Source organism: Sarcophilus harrisii, chromosome 3 (genome assembly GCF_902635505.1).
Source record: "Sarcophilus harrisii chromosome 3, mSarHar1.11, whole genome shotgun sequence".
NCBI lineage: Eukaryota > Metazoa > Chordata > Mammalia > Dasyuromorphia > Dasyuridae > Sarcophilus > Sarcophilus harrisii.
In genome coordinates, this window is record NC_045428.1 from 192,852,959 (window position 1) to 192,870,557 (window position 17,599).

The 17,599-nt window shown below is 32.5% G+C and overlaps 1 protein-coding gene across 4 annotated transcripts in view; it reads right to left on the reverse strand.

Moving 5' to 3' along the window:
* Positions 1-17,599, reverse strand: part of PPEF1 (protein phosphatase with EF-hand domain 1) — a 156,366-nt gene that overhangs the window by 100,524 nt on the left and 38,243 nt on the right. For all 4 annotated transcript variants that reach the window (XM_031958915.1, XM_031958914.1, XM_031958913.1 and 1 more), the window contains exons 4-5: positions 11,419-11,546; positions 5,278-5,335 (exon numbers count right to left, since the gene is read on the reverse strand). In XM_031958915.1, coding sequence (XP_031814775.1) covers positions 5,278-5,335; positions 11,419-11,546 — 186 coding nt within the window. The remainder of the gene's footprint in view (positions 1-5,277; positions 5,336-11,418; positions 11,547-17,599) is intronic.

Below are 17,599 nucleotides of genomic sequence, written 5' to 3' on the forward strand. Positions count from 1 at the left end.
ATACCATATTTGCTAGATCTGGGTCATATAAGTAACAAGAATAAGGATTGAGATAAGACCATCAGATTCACCAATCAAGAGATAATTGATATCTTTGAAGACAGTAATTTAGTTGAGTGAAGAGGTACAGATCAAATTAAAAGAGGTTAAGGTGTGAAAAAAGAAATAAAGATAGACAAATTTCTCTAAAAGTTTGACCTTAAAAAAGAAATCTATAGCTTGAAAGCATAAAGGATGGTAGGAGCAAATGATTATTTTTAGGATAAGAAGACCTAGGCATATTTATAAACATCAAGGAAGGAAAGGATGAGAGAAAAGGATAAAAGGGGGGATAATTGTGAGAGCAATTGACAGAAGACAAGAGAAGATGTGATCAAAGGTATTAGTGGAAGGGATAACCTTGATAAAGAGGCCTTTCATAAGAGACTAGGCTAAAGGAGGAGAAAAAAGGAGATGATATTGAGGGGGTTTGAGATATGGAGAAAAGGAAAAGGAGAACACTTAAGAAAGTGAACTTTCTTTTCTCAGTAAATCAGAGATAAGGTGATAAAAACTGAAGAAAGTGAATGGTATGAGAGGCATATGAAGAACTGTAGTAATTTAGGAGACGGTGATAATAGTGAGAATTCTGTGTGTAGATCAACTATGATAAACTTAATTTTTCTCAGCATATGATGATCCAAGACAGTTCCAATAGACTTTGCATGGAAAATGCCATCTGAATCCAGATAAAGAATTATGGATACCGAATGCAAATTAAAGCTTACTATTTTCATCTTTATTTTGGCCTTTTTTTTTCCCCCCCTTTCTCATGGTTCCCCCCAACCCCCTTGTTCTGACTTTGGTAAAGACCAACATGTCTCATATGAAAATATGTTTAAAATGATTGTACTGTACAACTTTAAAAAATTAAATAAATATAGGGTCAAAGTTGGGAAAATAGGAAAGTAAAGCCAGAAAAGTCTGGTAAAGTATTGGAGATGAAGAGACTAGAGGTACAGTGAGGACAGATTTAGGAGGAGTAAGGCATAGAGAAAGATAGATGGTAATAGATGGATAAGGTTTTATTAGATTTCTTGATCATGGAAGTAAAATACTGTGGATAAATTGGAATTAAGGATTTAACCATCTTTTTAAAATGCTAAGGAGTAGGTGATGGGAGTTGAGACAATTGATGAATTGAGAGGGCTAGGGTGCCTGAGGAGACATGATATCTAAGTTAAAATCCCTTAAAGACAGACATTGGGATAGAGATAAAGACTGAGACCCTGGTACTAAACTCCTTGACAGAAGGATAAATATCTGTTAAATAATTGTTGCCAGGATCTGGAATGGGAAGAACGAGGCATATAAGCAAAAGATGGAAAAATAGCTGCTATATTATTTTCCAGGAATAATGATAGGTTTTTTCAATTCAGAGCAATCCACACTCCCTTGCTTTGTAACTAATAGCATACATTTTAAAAATGTTTGGCTGAAATGATAAGTGTAAGTTTTGACTTTTGGACAATGTTTTTCCATTAGGGTATTAATTAATCTATAAAAAGATAAAATCTGACATATTAGCTTCAACAAGACTTTGGCCCATCCGACCAAATTAATCCACTTAAACAGTCCCATGATACTCAGTAATAAATAGAAAACAATTTTGAGAAGAAAAAATATATTTTAATAGCTATTATTGATTGTTAATCAATCCTACTTTCCATGTAAAGCTAATAAGTAACCAAGAAAAAAAAATAATCTGAGATCTTTTAAATACTTCTCTAGATTTTCATGAAAATCACTAAGTTCAGTGACTATAGTAACATAAATGAAGATGAATAGAAAGAATAACACAGATAAAATATAATGACCAATATTAGCTCTATATGACTAATGTTGGAATAGGTCTCTTGAATATTATACGTTCTATCAATCATGTAACTACTTACATTGGATGATTTTACTTTAATATAGTCATTGCTTTTGTAAAAGAAGAAAGTAGAGTGGTGTTATTGGTTAATGATTAATGCATAAAAAAATAAAACATCAATTTAATTTTTAAGAAATAATAGGAAACATTGCTGAATATAAAGTCGAATTTCATTCTAAAAATTACCAATTCAAAGTGAAAAATTGACATCAGTGAGAAAATATAGAAATGGCCCTAAATTTAGCCAGAAATTTTATGCAGAGAATATGTTCTTTTAGTTTTTATTTCAATTCTCAGAAATAATAGTGTGAGAAAAAAGAAAATTTTAATTATTATAAAAAATTTAGAAACTATAAGAAGTCATATATTACCTAAATTCTTAAATGTGATAGATGACCTTAAGTTTTTCTCAAAAGATCATTGGTAGCTTAATTATAGTTTAAGTAATATAGAAATTTTCAGTTTTATTCTATATATTTAACATTGAAAATTGAAAGATTATGAATTATCAGTTGAATAAGCCATAAAAATTAATGAACATTAATAGAGATAAGATAAATACATTTGTTCATTATTAAATTTCCTTTTAGAAATCACTTTACTGAAGATGAGGAAGAGAAATTGATTGATTGCCTGACGAGATCTTCAACAAATAGAATGAGAAAGGCTTTTTTTTCTCTCTCCAACAAATTTGGTCTCAGGAACTACTCATTATTAAGAAAGCTTCCATGGATCATTAAACACTTTAGTCTATTTGAGAAAGTTGCAGGGAGGTTTCAAATCATTATCATTAAAACATTATCCTTCCCACCAGTCTTGAAAGAACTTTTATCAAGGTAGCACTTTTTACAAGGATATCATAAAATACCAAGGGCATTCTGAATGGAGTAAACAATGGGAAGTCAGATAAAAAAAAGTAATGTGCTTTTATATCTGGAGATTGCCTCCTAGGAAATACATTTAGATTTTCATTTGTTTTTTTAGTTACATATTCTTGGTGAATAATGAAAGATCAAGTGTAATAGTGGATATAGTGTTGGCCTTTGAGTCTATTTGTAAAACAGAAATTTACAAAAATTCCATTCCTATAGAATGAGTTTTCCAGATATTTATAATCTATATTGATGTGGACAAGTCACTTAACCTCGTTTAATCTCAGCTTCCTGATGGGTATGTGATAAAGGGAAATTGTGATAAAAGGAAATCATATAAACCTTTTTTACAGTCTGGAATATTTTGCCTAAAATTTTCCTGATTGGTAGGAGAAATTGGTAATAGTAATTAATCCTGCATGGCTAGGAGAAGGGTGGTATTGTTACAAGAGCTTTGGAGAGGAGAATCATTCCTTCCATCTTTGAAAAATCCACATGTAGTTCCATTTCTTTTGGAGAAAAGAGAAAGACTTTGGAAATTGATGGACATGTAAAGGAATGAAAAATGTCTCTTGTCTCTTGCACCAATACAGCCCCTCCAACTGTCACACATAGTCACATCATCATTTTCTCCATCAATTAGGAGAATCTCCAGCAAAATGTTCCAGCTAGAAACCTGGGATTACATATAAAATGTCAGCTAAGTGGCTTAGTGGAAGAGCAGTGTACCTGCATTCAGGAAGATTTGCATTTAAATGCAACCTTAGACACTCACTCACCAATTGTATGACCCTGGGCAAGTAACTTCAACTCTGTCTTCCTCAGTTTCCACATCTATAAAGTGGGGGAGGGGGAGATAATCATAGCACCCAGCTCCTAATGGTATTGTGCAAATCAAATAAAATAGTATTCTATTTTTTAGCTATAATCATCATCATCATTATTATTAAATAGGGACAATAGAAGCATGTACCCCACAGGGTTATTATAATGATCAAATGAAATTATATAAATATATAACCTTAATATACCATATGTACCTTAATGTGCCTTAAAGGTCCAAAAGTACCCATAGCAAAAAAAAGAAAGATAAAAACAGGATCAACCATATTTAATAACATTCACCTGAAATAGACCATTTTCACACATCTTGCTATGTGCACCATTTCAAAATATCATGACTTCTAGATTGTAACTGTTTATTGGTTAACTATTTATGACCCTGATATTATATGACATGATAGCTGTTGCCTTCTTTCCCAGTCAGTCACTTACTTTCTTCCAGTATCATCAATACCATTAACATTAGGTCCTCAAAAAATCACATCATTACATTATTTTCTGTGGAGGTAAGATTATACCAAAGGCAATGTGATAAAATGAAAAGAGCATTAATCTTAGAGTCAGAAGAAATTGGAGTTTGTATTCTGGCTCTGACATTTGTTAGTTGTGTGGGCTGGTATGTGAAAATTTTATGCAACCCCATTCCAGTCATTTAAGCTCTATACCTGAATCCTGTCATTTATAAAACAGGAATAATGATGCTTACACTAGTTACCTCATAGGGTATATTTAAACTTTAAATTGCTATGTAAAAAAGCAAGCTATTAATATTATAAGATCATGATAATCTTCTGAAAAGTGAAAAAGTCAATAATTCAGTGTTTAATCTATAGCACAAAAATCAACCAATTAGACTGATTTTTTCCATTGAATTCATCACTTACTTGTCTCTTTTCTTTCTTAGTATTTCAATATATGCAAAATTTTTAAAATAATAGATGATCCATCAATTGGGGAATGGCTGAATATTATAATATATGAATGTAATGGAATATTATTGTTCTACAAGAAATGTCAAGCTGATTTCAGAAAAGCCTGGAAAGACATGAATTGATGCTGAGTGAAGTAAGAAGAACCAAGAGAAACAGTAACAAGAATATATGATGATCAAAAGTGATAGACTCGGCTCTTTTCAACAACGAAGTGATTCAAGATAAGTCTAATAGACTTGAGATGGAAAATTCCATCTGCATCCAGAGAGAGAACTATGGAGACTGAATATAGACCAAATACAGATCAAAGCATAATATTTTTACTTTTTGGTTTTTTTTTTCCTTTCACATGGTTTTTTCCTTTTTTGGTCTGATTTTTCTTGCATAGCATGAAAAATATGAAAATATATTTAAAATAAAAAATAAGTCATCCTAAATAATAACTTGGTTCTCCCTTATTTCCTCTCCATAGGCATCTAGGTGATGTAATGGAAAGAGAACTGGATCTGGAGGCAGAAAGCATGAATTCCAATAGTCTTCACCTTTATTCCTGACCCTAGGCAAGTCATTTAACTTGTGTCTGTTTTGGTTTTTTCAACTCTAAAATGAGAATAATCCCTCCTGGATTGTTATGAGGATTAAATGAGATAACATAAGTAAAGCACTTTGCAAATCAAAATAATTTCTTAATTTTATTTTCAACTTATTTTCCTACCTGCACTAGATTTGTTCTTTACATAGTGTTCCAGCATGAAGGCGAAAAACTTGGCTAGCTGAAAAAAAAAAAAAGAAGAAGAAAGAAAAAGAAAAACGTCATTCCACTCACAAAATTCTAAAACTACAAACATCTTCATTTAGATCTTTATATTTATTTTTTGCTTTGAGGGCAAAAGGAAGGATAGAAGGAGGAATATGTTTCTTCTATAACAGCCTTCTTTAAAGACACAGAAATTTCACCATTCTAAGTCAGTTGCTGCTAACGTTGCAATAAAAAATAACTGTACCATATCCAGTGCAAGAGGGAATACAAACTTCAGAAAGAACAGTTTCTGTTGTCAAGGCACTTAACAATCTATCAAAATTATATCCGAACAACCAAATACTCCTCCTCATATCATTAAAAAGAGATACTATAATCCTTTGGAAGTCTGGAAGGATTTTATTGTAATTTAGTCATTTTCAGTTATGTCCAACTTCTGGTGACCACATTTGGGGTTTTCTTGGCAAAGACGCTGGAATGATTTGCCATTTCCTTCTCCAACTCATTTTATAAATGAGGAAACTGAGACAAACAGGGGGTTAAGTAACTTGCCTGAGGTCACACAATTAGAAAATGCTAAAAAAAAATACTTGTTTACTAAGAATTTCAGTAATTGAAAAGAAAGATTTTGAAAGGATAAGTACCCTGCTATAACAATGTACATTAAGAATTGTTTATAATGTCAATGGATATATTATTAAAGTTTAATTTCTATAAACAAATATTAGTGGATATATTGTTAAAGATAAATAAATATTATTCTTTATTATTAAATATAGAAGATTCAACTTCTACCAACAAACATTAATGGAATTATCATTAAATAGAGAAGGTCCTTCCTACTTTCACAGACAAATATTAATTAATATATTATTATTAAATAGAAAAGTTCCTTTTTCTATAAACAAGCAAATATTTATTGTGTCATGTAAAAAATATTAAGCTATATAAATTGTAAGTATTCTTGTTAGAATATTGGAAAATAAAGTGGTATTAGATTATGAAGTTCCTTGAAAGCCAAACAAACTAAAGAGGTTAAACTCCTTAGGTAATCAAGTGAAGGGCTTTGAGCACCATCAGCAATATGCTCATATATGTACATAAATAAGATTAATCTTGCAGCTATGTGGAGGATGGGCTAAAGAGTGAGGAGAGTGGAGATGGAAAAATAAGCTTGGAAACTATTGTAATAAGAATAGCTTATTATATATGTAATTATTATATATATGCACAATATACTGTGCAGATGATAATGAGGGTCTGTACTAAAATGGTAGCAGGAGAATTGGAAAGAAAGAGACTGATTTCAAAGACTGTGAAGTTATCATTGACAGAGCTTGATAAGTAAATGAATGTGAGGCATGAAGGAGAGTGAAAATTTTTTAAATAACCCCAAGATTTTTAACCTTGTTAACTAAGGGAATGATAGCACCATTGACAAAAATAGAAGCCAGAAGGAAGAATGAGTTTGGTAGAAATGGGAGGAAGCATGTCATCTCTTATAAAATAGACAATGTTTGTTGAATTAAACTGAATTATGCATCTATTTGATTATCTCTCCCCTATTGAAAAACTTTAAAAAATTTTTTTTTTTTTTACTATTAGATAAAGTTAAAACTCATTGAATTGACTTTCAAGCCTTTTCACTGCCTGGTACAACTCTGGTACAACTCTACTTTTTTTCCCCACACCATACCCTCCAACTCTGCTCCAGCCAAACTACACTACTTGCAATCCCTTCATACAGTTTACATTGCCTAACTTTTGGTTTATGCTTTCTTTTTTAATAGTATTTTATTTTTTCAAATACATGCAAAGATAATTTTCAACATTCACTTTCACAAAACTTTGTGTTCCAAATTTTTCTCCCTCTCCTCCCCTCCAATACAGCAAACAACTTGATATAGACTAAACGTGAGTAATTATTTTAAACATAATTTCTGTATTCATCATGCTGCAATAGAAAAAAATCAGATAAAAAGTGGGAAAAAAAACACAAGAAAGAAAAAAAAAAAAAACAAGCAAACAACAACCACAAAAGGTGAAATATTATGCTTTGATCCACATTCAATCTCCATAGTTCTCTCTCTGCATGAAGATGGCACTTTTCATCTCAAGTCTATGGGAATATCCTTGAATCACCTCATTGTTGAAAAGGTATCTTCTTTCTTATACCTAAAATACCCACCATATATAACATCTCCCTCCTTTTAAAAATGTACCTGGTTAATTAAGGACCACACAGGAATTCCTGTTCAGATGTTCTCCACCCCACCAATTATTCTTTCAAAACACTGTACTTAGTTATTTATAAACTTAGTCATTTACCATTTTGTCTTATAGTTATTTTGTGTAGATTTTAAATCTCCCAACTAGTTATAGAGTTCCATGAGCTCTGTATCTCCCCAGGGTCTAACACTATCTATTTGCACATAAGATTCATTTGTTGAGATCAATATTGAAAGTTAAGGGCCAAGGACAGAATTTTGGGGAATGAAATGGAGTCACAAATACAGAACTTGAAAGGTCTTAAAAGATTATCTACTCAAATTCCTTCTTTTTACTAATGAGATTAAGAGGAAAAGGAAGAGAAGCCACCAAATTAAAGGAATGTTTTGAGAAGAAGTACAGGACTCTCCAGAATATGATAGAGTGAATAGAAGCAAAAGAGACTCTCACAAGCATCAGAGCAAGTACATCAAGAAATGTAAGAGAAAAACAATATTAGGGACATTTTTTTCCAGTCCAAGTCTACACAAAAACACACTAGAAGACTTCAGGCACAGGGAAGGGGTCCAGAAATAAAAGCCAAGTCCCATGCATACCTTTTAGAGGTGTTTTTGTTTGGGGATCAGGGGCAACAAAGGAAGCATAGAGCAAGAACATAGAGGTATATATTGAGGGACTATGAAATGGAATCTGGGTCTAGCCAAGGATTTCTGAATCCTACAGCTGGGTAGCACTGATGTGAAACCAGGTTTCACCCTAAAGAGCAACAATAAGATTATACCTTGAATCAAATCATTTTGACAAGTTAATATTTGAAAAATATAGCAACACATTACCCAGCACTTAGATAGTATGAATTAGTACCAAACAAAACCCCATCATTCCTTGCAGAGTTTGATCCCAACACAAAATCTCAACTCATGAATGATGGGTGGAAAATTAGTAAAATACAAGAAAACACCAATAATAAAGAAGTAATATGGAGATAAAGGCACCTAAGACATGACCTGAAAAGAAAAGAAAGAGTCCTTGAGGGAACTATTTCAATTTTTGTCTTTAAATACCACACAGTATTGCTGCACAGAGTAGATATTTAATAAATGCTTGTTAAATTAAATGTTAGCACTATTTTTTTTTTTTTTTTTTGTCAGTGACAACTGGGAAGATCAGGAAAGGCTTCATGAAATGGGTGGCATATGACCTGTGTTTTTCAGGAAGTCAGGTAGAGAGCATGAGAAAGCAGTTTATTCAATCACACAAATGGGAGTTGTCAGATATTGGAGATAGCTAATTGGCCAATTGAACAGGAATGGATAGTGTGCAAAAGGGAATAAAAATGAAAGAAGACTATGAAGAGACATGACAGCTATATTAAGAGGGCTTTAAATACTAGCCTGAGGATTTTGCATTTAATCCCAAAAACATTGGGAACTGCTGAATTTTTAGTAGGATAGCAACATGGTCAGATTTATGCTAAGAAAACTTAATTAGGTACTTGTGTGAAAGCAGGATTGGAGAGGGAGCAGGGAGACTAGTTAGTAGTATATTTTAATATTTCAAGCCAAAAGTAATAGGGGTCAATATTAAAATGGGGGTTATGTGTGAAAAAGATGGAAATCAAAAATGTTGTAAAGGTAGGATTAGCAAGACTTAGTAATGTATTAGATATGAGGAGAGGAGTGAACAACAAGGAAGAATCAAGCACAACAATCTTTGCAAATCAAAAATTAAAAAGAATTAAGTGTGTAATTTAAGCATGTATTATGTGCTTAGCACTGTGCAAGTAGGAAAACAAAAGTGTAATTTCTATTTTTCTATAAGGCAACTCTCCCCTAAATCCTAATTTATGAGAAAGTCAAAATTGAAAAAATGATTTTGATTCTGATTATCTTTTTTGGTACAACCAAGACAGTAAGGGGCCAGAACAAGACCTGAGCTCTAAGACCAACTCTGTCACTAACTATGCAACATTGACTAAGTCACTACAATTCTTTGAGCTTTAGTTTTCTCATTTGAAAAAAAAAGTTTTAATATAAATAATTCATTCAACTCTATCATTCCATGATTCTGTGAACTCCAAGAATCAAGTATTATCTTTCTCCTACATCATCCACTTAATTCACTCCTTAATTGATTCTGAGATAGTTACAGGAAAATGTGGTTTAATGTCTACTATTAGAGTTGTCCATTAGTAGCTGAGGTTCATCCTGCTTATAAATTATGTAGTCATTTGTCAAAAGCATTGAAGGAAATTATTTGCCAGTTTATCTCAATTTAAAATGAAAATTTAATACCCTTTGATCCAGCAGTGTTACTACTGGGATTATATCCCAAAGAGATTATAAAGAAGGGAAAGGGACCTGTATGTGCACGAATGTTTGTGGCAGCCCTTTTTGTAGTGGCTAGAAACTGGAAACTGAATGGATGTCCATCAGTTGGAGAATGGCTGAATAAATTGTGGTATATGAAAATTATGGAATATTACTGTTCTGTAAGAAATGACCAACAGGATGATTTCAGAAAGGCCTGGAGAGACTTACACGAACTGATGCTGAGTGAAATGAGCAGGACCAGGAGATCATTATATACTTCAACAACAATACTAGATGATGACCAGTTCTGATGGATCAGGCCATCCTCAGCAACGAGATCAACCAAATCATTTCTAATGGAGCAGTAATGAACTGAACTAGCTATGCCCAGAAAAATAACTCTGGGAGATGACTAAAAACCATTACATTAAATTCCCAATCCCTATATTTATGCACACCTGCATTTTTGATTTCCTTCACAAGCTAATTGTACAATAATTCAGAGCCTGATTCTTTTTGTACATCAAAATAATGTTTTGGTCATGTATACTTATTGTGTATCTAAGTTATATTTTAATATATTTAACATCTACTGGTCATCCTGCCATCTAGGGGAGGGGGTGGGGGAGGGTAAGAGGTGAAAAATTGGAACAAGAGGTTTGGCAATTGTTAATGCTGTAAAGTTACCCATGTATATATCCTGTAAATAAAAGGCTATTAAATAATAAAATAAAATAAAATGAAAATTTATTCTGACCTATATTTATTTTATGTCCCATTCTTCTTCAGTTCCTAGTACACAGTATCTGGCACATAGTAGAAGCTTAAAAATATGTGTTATTTATACGTGATTCTTTTTTTTCTTTTAGAAGATAGATTGTACTCTGAGATTGGCTAAGATGACAGGGAAAGATAATGATAAATGTTGAAGGAAATGTAGAAAAACATTGTTGGTGAAGCTGTGAACTGATCCAATCATTCTGGAGAGCAATCTGGAGCTATGCCCAAAGGGCTACAAAATTGTACATACTCATTGACCCAGCAGTGCCACTACTGCGTCTGTATCCAAAGGAAATCATAAAGAAGGGAAAAGGACCCACATGTGCAAAAATGTTTGTAGCAGCTCTTTTTGGGGTAGCAAAGAATTGGAAAATGAGTATAGATGCCCATCAACTGGAGAATGGCTGAATAAGTTTTAGTATATGAAGATAAAGAAATATTATTGTTCTATAAAAAATGATGAACAAGCTGGTTTTAGAAAGACCTGGAAAGATGTACTGAACTGATGATGAGCAAAACAAGCAGAACCAGGAATACATTATACACAGTAACAGCAAGAATGTGTGATGAGCAACTATGAAAGACTTGGTTCTTCTCAGTAGTTCAGTGATCCCAAGAGATCCCAATAGATTTTGGACAGATAATGCCATCTGAATCCAGAAAAAGAACTATGGAGATTGAATATTTAAAAAATAAAAGGGATAGTTGTAAAGAAGCATTTATAAAAGAAGAGAATAAAAACTAAATTTAAAAAGAATTAGATAAAAGTACAGACCTGCATTTGATCTTGTTCATCTGCATACTCAATGTTCTCAAAGATGTTCAGGGCCTGGCGCCTCCTTAATTCTAATCGAGCCTTGTAACAACGGTACCAGTTCTGAATGAGCACAGCTGCTTTCATTGCTACCAATCAACAAAGACAACAAAGAACCAGAAAAAGAGTCAGCATATCATAACAATAGAAAACAATGCTATTGAAAAAACAAAGATGAATTCGTCTAGAATCCTAAAATATTGAGAACAAACATTTCATATTGAATGTCCTTTAGGAAAAAAAAAAAAAGAAACATTTTGTCAATTCCCAATGATTTGAAGGATCACTGTCTAATTTGTTGATTATATAGGTCTCTCATGTTCCTCATTTCTGTGATTCATCCACTTTTTATCCAGTCATTCCATTGCCTTTGAGTACTAAGTCCAGTAATAAGGAGAAAAATAAGGGGGAAGAATTCAATCAATCTTGTTTTTTACCAACAGGTATTACAGAAATTTGAAATAACAATATATAAAAACTAATGCTTTTTATTTATTCTAACTTATTCCCATGGAAAAGTTGAGAGAAAGATTGAATTGTGAAGTAAGTTTTGTAAAGGCTTTTTCTGGTTTCCAAGAGAGTACCATTTATTATATCAGTACTATCATGTGCCAAATGGTACCTTAGCCTCATCTAGCCTTAATAGCCCCTAAGTATTGTATTTAATGTTGTAAAGACACATAATGCCTACTATTTCATTAAAACTTTCAGAAGTCCCTCTGAGATAAACATAAGCACTGAATCTTTGTTTCTTTTATCAAGAAATTACATCAAGTAACTGAGTAACACATAAAAAATAACTAGCAGGATACAAGAACACAAGTGTTTAGTATTCTGTTCATTCTATTGATATTAATGGTCTACTCCATTCTGAGGGGGCCTATGTGACTAGACATAAAATATTAAAATACATAGTGTCTGTAAAATATATACTGGGTTTGCAGTCACTTCCACTCAAGTAGAAGTTTTATGACAGTTGTTGGGAGGAATTTCTGCTCAACTATGAGTTGGACAATATGATCTCTGAAGAGTCCAATTAATGTTCCTATGGTTCAATTTCATTTCAATTCAACAAGTTCTTTCCTACCATAGAAAGACTCATTGGACACCAGCACATATTCCTATGTGAGGAAGAGTCCTACTTTTTCTCAAAAGAGTTCTTACTTTACCTAAATTCTTAATATGCAAATTATATAAAGAATTCTGAAAGAAATTCACATTTCAAAACAAAAAAAAAAAATCCATGCTAACTTCACAGTATAGTACTGTGATTTCTCTCTTCACTCCTGCTCTTTGCTCTATAACACACATCACTACCATCACCATTCTCCCCCCAAAAAAAATCTTTTTAAAAAAATCTTCCAAGTGAAGGCAGAAGAATTGCCACTGTTGTCAGATTCAGGTTTGACTTGAGATCATTGCCTGGCTTTATCCATCTGCTCAGGTGTCCCCCGGGGTGACTGTCTTCTCTCTCAGCTCAGATACTACTTGTCTATTTTCTACCCCATATGTCACCTGCTCTTTCCTGTCTGTGTCCATGTCAAACTCCAATGTGTCTGTTCCCTCCTTTTTCCTCTTGGTTCAGGCAGACTCTCACGTGGCTAGTCAAAATTACTTCTACTGCTTTCACTTCTGTGTCTCTGACCCCTATGTGTCCTTGAACTATGTGCCAGCTCCCTGGGCTCCATGGACTCAGAGCCTCCTTCTTACATCTATAGATAAATTCACATTGTGTAAAAACTGCTTTTCAAAATGATCCACTTATGTAAAGTGAGAATTCTGTGTGTGTGTGTGTGTGTGTAAGCCACACCTGAGCATAAATACTCTCAATAATGCATGCTTGTACACACACACACACACTATATATATATATATATATTCCTTCAATAAGTGGCCACCAAGCTTCTACTTCAGTGGAAGTGATAGGAAACCCACTTTATCCCAGGGCAGCCCTTTTCATTTGGGTTATCTCTAATTATTAGGATGCTCTTTAATTATCTGTCTAGAACTTTCTTAAGAATCAAAGTCGTTTATTACCCTGTATTTTATACTTGTTCTTTTTTCTTTTTCTTTTCTTAAACTGAAACAATATTGGCTTTCCCCTACTTTCCAGGACCTCTCTTATTTTTTACAATCTTCTAAATATTATTTACAGTAACTTTGCCATCATGTTTCCATTTCTTTTATTAATATAAGATGTAACTCATATGGATCCATTGAATTTACCAAAGCTAACTAAGATTTTCTTACTATCTCCTTATTTATCTAGGGTACCAATTCTCTCCTCATCACTTTTGTTCTTTTATATCCAGTGCAAAGTTTATATTATTTGGCTGAAGAAATGGAAATAATTAAGGATCAACCAGATCTACTTTCTCACTGTTGTCAAATATCATAGTTTTATCTATCCCAAATAGTGGGGTGGGGAGTAAAGGGGGAGAGAGAAAGATGATTCTTTTAAAATGACTTGAGAAATCAATAACTAGCAAACAAGAAAAAGTGAACTAGGGAGAGAGAGAAAAATCAAATTAATAAAATGAAAAACTAAGGAAAAAATGAATACTTTTATGCCCAGAAAAATAGATAATTTAAAAGAAAATTGAAACTGACTTACAAAAAAAAAGGAAAAGAAAAGAAACTTCAAATTAGCAGAATATGAAACAGAGTTCTTAATCAAATCAAAGAAAACAAAATTAAACAAACCCTGGATGGAACTCCTCAAAGGAGAAAAAAAAAATCACTGGTTGAGAAAGACTTATAGGTAAATACTAGCAAATATTGAAGGAGTAATTTATAAATATGTTATACAAATTGATCCAAATACTGAGAAAGAAACAATTCCAAATGTATGGGGAAAATATATTTCTAATAAACAATTCAAGGATCAATAAAGGAAAAAAAAGACAATTATAGAACACTATCACAAATGCATTATGAATACAAATTTTTAAAATACATTCAAGTAAAAAGACTCCAGCAATAGACCCATAAAAATATACACTTGGTCATTATAACCAAGTGTATATTTTTATGAGGGATATAAAAAGGTTTCAGTATTAGGAAAACAATTAGCATAATTAATTACATTAAAAACAAAAGCACAAAAGTTCACATGATTTTGTCAAAGCATGTAGAAAAAGGTTTTACACTCATTCAAGCTAAACATCCTAGGCATAGATAGGCATTTTAAAATACTATACCAAGTATATGTCTAAAACCAAAAGTTAGTTTTATTTAAGATGAAAAAATACTATGAAACTAATACAGGGTGGGAAAGCCAAGCTGTCTCTTCTCCCTACTGTTAGACAACATAGTTCTAGAAATGTTAATGATAGCAATGCTACATAACAAAGCCATTAAAATGTTTAAATATCAGCAAAAAGGAAACAGTCTTTGAAATGGCCCTTGAAGATGATAGTATGACTTACTTAAAAAATTCTGGAAAAACATGTATCTAAAGACTATAGCAATGTGAAAACCATTGAAGCCAAAAGCCAACCCAATGATAATTTAAAATGGTACTAGATAAAACAATTAAGAGGACTAAGACTGTTAAATACTTTACAATTTTTAATCTCATTTGATCCTCACAACAACCTATTATTGTTTTTATTTTATAGATAAACCCAAATGGGATAAGTGACCTGACCAGGATCACTGAGACTGGTTTTAATCTCAGGTGATCATAACCAAGCCCAGCATTCTACCCACTGAGCTATCTAGTTGTCCTGTGGATGATGACACACACTTCCTACCTCTATTATGGTCTTAAACTATAAATGCAAAATGAGACATATACTTTTAGACATAATCAATGTGTAAATCTGTTTTGTTTGACTCTACATATATGTTACAAGAAATAGATTTTTGGGGGGTTGGAGGAAAGTTATTGGGGAAATTGAGAGATTGATGGAGGGAATTCCAAAACACAAATTTAAGTTATACTAAGAAAGTTACTGTTTACATCCTTTAACTCAAAGAACCCACTGCTAGGCATATAATCCAAGGAATTCAAAGTCCCATAAATACTAAAATATTCATAGCAGTACTTTGGGGATCGGCAAAGAAATGGAAACAAAGCAGATACCTATCAACTGAGTAATGGATAAATAAATTACAAGAGGAACTAAATATTATAGTAATATAAGAATAAAAGAATATGAATAATTCAGAGAAACATAGGAAGACTTTAAAGCAAAGTGGGATAATCAGAACCAAAAACAATATAAAAGTAACTACTACATAAACAGATGTACAAAATGTACATCTATCCCTTCTTTAAAAAGGGACAAGTATATTTAATATTCAGTTGATATATTGGTTATTTTTGCTGAACTGTTTCCCCTCCCCTTGTTATTCTTTGTTAAAAGTAGCTTTCTAGTGAAGGAAGGATTTGGAAATAAAGTAAAAACATAAGTTGATAATTTTTTTATTGGAGTTTTTAATTTTCAAAACATATACAAGGATAATTTTTTCAGCATTGACACTTGAAAAACCTTGTGCTCCAATTTTCCCCCATTTTCCCCTACCCCCTCCCCTAGATGGTATATAATCCAATATATGTTAAACATAGTAAAAACATTTATTAAATCCAATATAGTTATACCTATTAAACAATTATTTTGCTGCACAAGAAAAATCAGATCAAAAAGTTTAAAAAATGAGTAAGAAAGTTGATAAATTTTAAAAACAAAAACAAGAACCATTAATGCTAAAAATTGTGGTCTAGTTATTAGTCCATAGTTAATTTACATATCAATGAAATAGCAAACAATTTTGGTTTTGAATGTTGGACTGGATTCAACCTATAATTACTATGTTATATTCATTTTTTAAAATAAATTTTATCTACATATGAGAATTTCCGCCACTACAAAGTATTCTTCTGTTTTCCAAGAGAACCATACATGTAACAAATAATATTTTCTGGTAGCAGTATTATAGGATATATAAAAAATTCTATACATATACAATTGATAGCATTTGGAAAAAGATTGGATATGATATGAGAGAGAAGATGAGGAGAAGGATGTAGAGAAAAGATGGGTTCAATTTTAGACATGTTGAGTTGAAAATATCTATCTAATTGGACATTTAGTTCCTGAAGTCTAAAAGACAGTTTATGATGTGAGATTGGTGGGCAGCAGAAAGGTTAGTACAGGAAAGATATATTAGAGATATATCAGTACAGATATAGTCATTAAATTCACTGAAGCTGATAGGATTTACAAAGTGAAGTAATATAAATAGAGAAAAGAACAGGTCCCAGGATAAAACCCTATAGGACACCCACAAAGAATATGTATCTGGATGAAGATCCAGCAAAGGAGACCATGAAGGAAAGGTCTGGTAGATAGGAAGAGAATTAGGAACAAGAGTGACAACCCAAAAACTTAGAGAGAATATCAAGGCAAGTGATCATGTTAATCAACAGTGACAAAAGCTAGGAAGGCCAAGGAGAATAAAGGTTGAAAAAAGGCCATTGAATTAGCAATTGAGAGATCTTTGGTAATTTTGGAGAGAGCAGTTTCAGTGGAATGATGAAGTTGGAAGCCAGATTATAAAGATTTAAGAAGAGAGAGGAAAGAAAAATGTAAGCACCTATTATAGATGGTCTTCTTAAGGAGGGTAAGTCACAAAGAGCAGAAGAAATACAGGACAACAATTATCAGGGAAGGAAGAATCAGGCGAATTTTTGAGACTAGGAGAGATGTAGGCATGTTTATAGGCACTAGGGAATGAGCTAGGAGACAGGAAGGGATTGAAAATAAGCAATAGAATGAGGATGACAGAAAGGGTGATCTGTTGTTGGAAGAGAGGGATGGAATGGGATCATTTGTGCAGACAAAGAAGTTAGCCTTGGCAAAGAATAAGACTATCTCTTTATGAAAGACAGGATCCAAGAGGAAAGTGGCAGAGGACATATGAAAGAACACATGATGAATGGTTTCAATGACACCGGAATTAGGAGGGATCAAGAAAAGATAATCTTCTCTTTTAATAAAAGGTAGGATTTTAGCTGGAATTTTCAAGAATGCCATGAACGCTACAGGAAAAGATAATGAAAGTGTGTATTCCATCCATGAGACAGCACCAGTAAAAATTGCAGAATCAAGAGATGCTGTGTATTGTCCAAAGACAA